Raw genomic sequence first — 5,000 nt, 5'->3', positions numbered from 1 at the left:
AAAAAAAAAATAAAGTCGCCTTATAAGGTATAATATATATATATATTATATAGTACAGAGTATACTATTATATATATATTATATTTTTATTTATATACCATTTGTATTATTTTTAATTATTAGGGGGAATAAAAAAAAAAATTAAAATAATATAATATAAAATAAATAAATATATATATAAATATATAAATAGAATATTTACATAATATGTATGTATAGGTATTAATTATATATATATATATATATTTCTCATATTATATTTTTCCCATATTATCATGCTAAATGTATAATTGAGATATATATTATATATATATATATATATAATATTTTTTTTTTTTCATAATATTATATTTTTTAATTATAAAGAATTAATACCAATCCCTTTTTATAATTAAGTAAATATAGAAAAAATAAAAAATAAATAAAATATAAAAAGAAACTAACTATAAGGATATATGTAGAACATTAATTTTTTTCTACACTCTAATTATATTATACATTTTTGTATGTTGAAAATATGAGAAAAATGTATAAGCATATTATATATATGTAATATATATATATATATATTTATTTATTTATTTATTTATTTATATATTTATGAATAAATAATTAACACCTATGAAACCTAAATATATACCAATTTTTACTTTTTTTTTTTTTTTTTATAATAGTTGCTAATATAATTATATGAGTAAAGAAAAAGAAGATAAACATAAGGAAGAAGAAAAAGAAGAACAAGAACAACAACAACAACAACAAGAACAACATGACAAACTTGAAGGACACACATATGAAGAAGAACTTGATAAAGTCAAGAAATATGGACTTGATAATGGCAAGGAATATGAATATTGTAATGAAAAAGATGACCGAAAAATATTTACAACAGATGTTAACAGGGGACATATTAGAAAGGATATTGATAGCAAAATATGGATATGTGACAGAGGAAGTAAAAATATTGAGAAAGCTGAGGGTGATGAGAACCGAACGTATACAGAAAAAAATATTGATGGCCAAGAAATTACTATTGATAAAGATTTTGAATCTTTTAAAAAATACTGCCCAATCGAATATCCTAAAAATCGTTCAATAAATGGAATGGATGATTTTATATGTACAAAAAATAATTTATGTGAATTTAAAAATGATATATTAAAAAATTTAAATATTGATAATATATATTATGATTTAAATAAAATAGAACATAAGAAAAATTTATTAAATAATGAAGATTGTAAAAATAAAAAATGGTATCTAAATTTTCAACCATTAAATAATATTTCTATTGAACAATATTGGAAATATGAAAAAGTAACCTTACAAGATATATTAACATCCAATATTAATTTATCAGAAATTATTGATTTAAAAAAAAATAAAAAATATCTTAAATATATATCACGTAGCATATTAAAAGGAAATCCTCATGAATCGTTGATAAAAAATTCATATAAATATACAGAAAATTATATAAATACATCAGAACTACAATCTAGATTATCTCTTACAAATATTAACCCATCCATATTAAGCTCAAAAACTTTAAAAAATACACAAAATTTATTAAAATGGAAATTAAAATATGCTAACAATACTTACAAAACAAATGATCACAAATATGATGAAGCAGAAAATAGCTCCTCCTTATTAAATACACACAATTTTACAAGTAGAAGTAATAATAATAGCACAGTAAATATGGAACAAGCTAATAGTCAAATCTCTTCAAATAAGCGTAGTGTCCTTTTTGAAGATCCTCCAAGAAGCAGATCATCAAGACGATACGTCTAAATATAAAACAAAACAATACCTATTTTTATGTACAAAAAATGGTTTATTGATCTAATATGTTGATATAACACTTGATGGGTATTATTACATATACATATATATTATATATATATATTTTATATATATATTATATATATATATTTTATGTATATTTTTTTTTTTTTTTGGATATAGTCAAATGTTATATATTTACATATATATTCATATTTAATTTGTTTAAAAAAAGTCCCTTATATATATATATTATACATTTTATTTATTTCAATCAACTTATTTGTATATTATTCATTTTGTTTATTTTTATTTGGAGTCATTTTTAAAACCTAAAATGTTTCTATCTTACAACCAACCCTACTATACCGAAAAAATAATAATAAAAAAAAAAAAAAAAATAAAAAAAAAAAAAAAAAAATATACATATATATATTATATATATAATAAATATTTTCATATATATAATACCAGTTTGGAATTATTCTTAATTTTTTTTGCCTTAAGAAAAAATAATTCATTTTCATTTTCATTTTCTTTTTTTATAATAACGTATAAGTATATTATATGTTTATATTATTATGTGTATATGTCGATTTACTTTATATATATATTTTTTTTTTTTTTTTTTTTTTTCCCCTCTTGATTATTATACGAGAAAAAAAAAAATATATGTATCTTTTTATTATTTCATATTTATATTTTTATTTTTGGAAGGAAATTTTTTCCAAGCCTTATCGAAAAAAAATATATTTTTTTTAAACACATTTTTTTTATTACTATATGATTATATTTAATTTGTTTTAAAATATCTCTTTTTTTTTTTTTTTTTTTTTTTTTGTTTAAAAAAATGTTTCAATAATTTTATAGATTTTTATCACTATAATATATATATATATATATATTGGAAAATACAGAATTTATAAAAAAAAAGGAATAAAAATATTATTTATTTTATTGAATTATGTAATTATTATATTATACAGATTTAATAATAAAAATAAAAGATATAGTATATGTATATATATTTATATATATATATATATATATATATATATATAATGATTAGATTGATATTTTTGTTTATCATCGATTTCTTTATTGGTGTTATTATTATTAATGTTTTTTTTTTTGAATATGTAAAATGCCAGGGAAAGTTCGTTAATACTAAGAAAGAGTTCCCCAAAATAAAAAATATAAGTAATACTTTTAAACAAATTAAGTTCTTTGCTCCATCCAAAAAAAAAAAAAGAAATTACCTGTTTTTATCAAAACATAACTTTAAAAAGAACAATGATAATGGTATCTCTTCGTCAAACAAAAAAAAAAACTTTCTTTTAAAATACCAAACTAGGAATAATGTTATGTATCGAATTATATGTAATCACAATTTGTTAATTCTTAACAACACCTCTTTTTTGAAGCCTACAAAATTAACCATTTATAATTATGACGCTCCTAAAAATGACCTTTCAGCAAATGATCCAGAAAAAGGTGGAAGAAAAAGTAAAGCATTACCAACAAACAATTTGAATGACAAAAAAGAAGAAAACGTACTACCAACAAACAATTTGAATGACAAAAAAGAAGAAAACGTACTACCAACAAACAATTTGAATGACAAAAAAGAAGAAAACGTACTACCAATCGACAAAGCAAACGATCAAAATGATAATGTAACCTTACCAGTTAATAATTTGAACGAAGATCAAACTAATAATTTGTCTTTAAAAAAAAATGAAGAAACTAAGAATAAGGATATTTCTGAAAATAATGATACATGGAAAAAGTATTTAGAAGATAAAAGAAAGAAGGAAATATTAAAGGATCTGGAAAACAAAAGGAACAAGAATAATAATTGTAATAATAATAATATTAAGAAGAAGAAGAAGAATTATAATAATGAATATATGAAAAATATAAAAAAATATACATATAATAATAATAATAATAATAATAATAGTAATAGTAATACATGTGACATAATTCAAAAAAACGAATTAAGTGGAAACGATGAAATTATTAAGGACCAAAGTAATTATTCCAATGACCATAATAATGATTATTATGAAGATGATGATAATGATTATTATGAAGATGATGATGATGATTATGATGATGATTATGATAATGATTATGATAACGATAATGATAATGATTTTATTGATGAATATAGCGATTTAGAAAAACAAGAGAGACAATATGATAATTTACAAAATGGAAAATTTCCATATTTTAATAATATAAATGATACAAATAAAAATTTAAGAAATCAGAAAACGTATAATGAAGAAAAAAAAAATAATAATAATAATTCTTTCTCATTAAACGATAGTATAAATAATATTTTTAGTTCAAATAAAAAAAATGATTTACCTTTATTCTTTTCATTAAATAATAAATCATTCGAAAATAGTAACAATAAATATTTTGATAAAATCTGTAGTATATCTCCAAACGAATTAATAAATAGATTTTTTGAAAATACTTCAGAAAGAGTAAAAGAAGCTGTGAAAAATATTATATTTAATATTATAGGAAATATACAAAAATATACAATTGAGACATCTATATTAATTACTTATGAAAAAATATATAATTTCTTATTACAAATTATATTAACAGGGTATATGATAAAAAATGCAGACTATAGATTAACTTTAAATGAATCCTTATATGATCAAAATAACATCTTGAATAAAAAAGATTATGATCAACAAGAAGATGAACAAGAAGATGTAAATAAACAAAAACAACAGAATAATCAATATCAAGAAGACGATTTATTTAATTTAAAAAAATCTTTTCATACCTTATTTTCTGATAATAATATAAATAATATATCAGAAGAACAATTAAATAAGGGCGAAATGTTAAATTCAAAACATATAATTAATCCAAATGGTACTACTACTACTAATAATAATAATAATATAGATAATAATAATATAGATAATTATCAGAGAAATGGGGAATCAGATGATACAACAAATGATATAACAAATGATACAACAAATGAGACAGCAAACGGTACAACAAATAATATAACAAATAATATAACAAATGATGATTACCCTATTATTAATACGAAAAATTATATCCTCTTTTTAAGGAAAAAAATTAACTCTTTAGAAAAACAACTCAATATATTAAAAGAAAGTAAAACATTTTTAAATGATGACTTACTTTCTTACATAAAATCATTAACAGAA

The 5,000-nt window shown here is 19.0% G+C and overlaps 2 protein-coding genes across 2 annotated transcripts in view; both read left to right on the top strand.

The window, feature by feature from the left end:
* Nucleotides 1-690: 690 nt before the first annotated feature.
* On the top strand, nucleotides 691-1,797 carry PF3D7_0526800 (conserved Plasmodium protein, unknown function; the record flags this gene model as incomplete). The annotated part of the gene is made up of 1 exon (XM_001351788.1): nucleotides 691-1,797. One exon carries the CDS (start codon nucleotides 691-693, stop codon nucleotides 1,795-1,797), a length of 1,107 nt encoding a protein of 368 aa, XP_001351824.1.
* A 1,052-nt stretch (nucleotides 1,798-2,849) lies between these two features.
* Nucleotides 2,850-5,000, top strand: part of PF3D7_0526700 (conserved protein, unknown function) — a gene marked incomplete at both ends in the record, with an annotated part of 2,391 nt that continues 240 nt past the window's right edge. The window contains one exon of the mRNA XM_001351787.1: nucleotides 2,850-5,000. This exon is cut by the window's right edge and continues 240 nt beyond it. Within this exon, the coding sequence (XP_001351823.1) occupies nucleotides 2,850-5,000 (2,151 nt within the window).

The sequence above is a fragment of the Plasmodium falciparum genome (genome assembly GCF_000002765.6).
Source record: "Plasmodium falciparum 3D7 genome assembly, chromosome: 5".
Lineage (NCBI taxonomy): Eukaryota > Apicomplexa > Aconoidasida > Haemosporida > Plasmodiidae > Plasmodium > Plasmodium falciparum.
The sequence above is the reverse complement of the archived record's forward strand: the minus strand, read 5'-3'. Positions and strand labels throughout refer to the sequence as shown.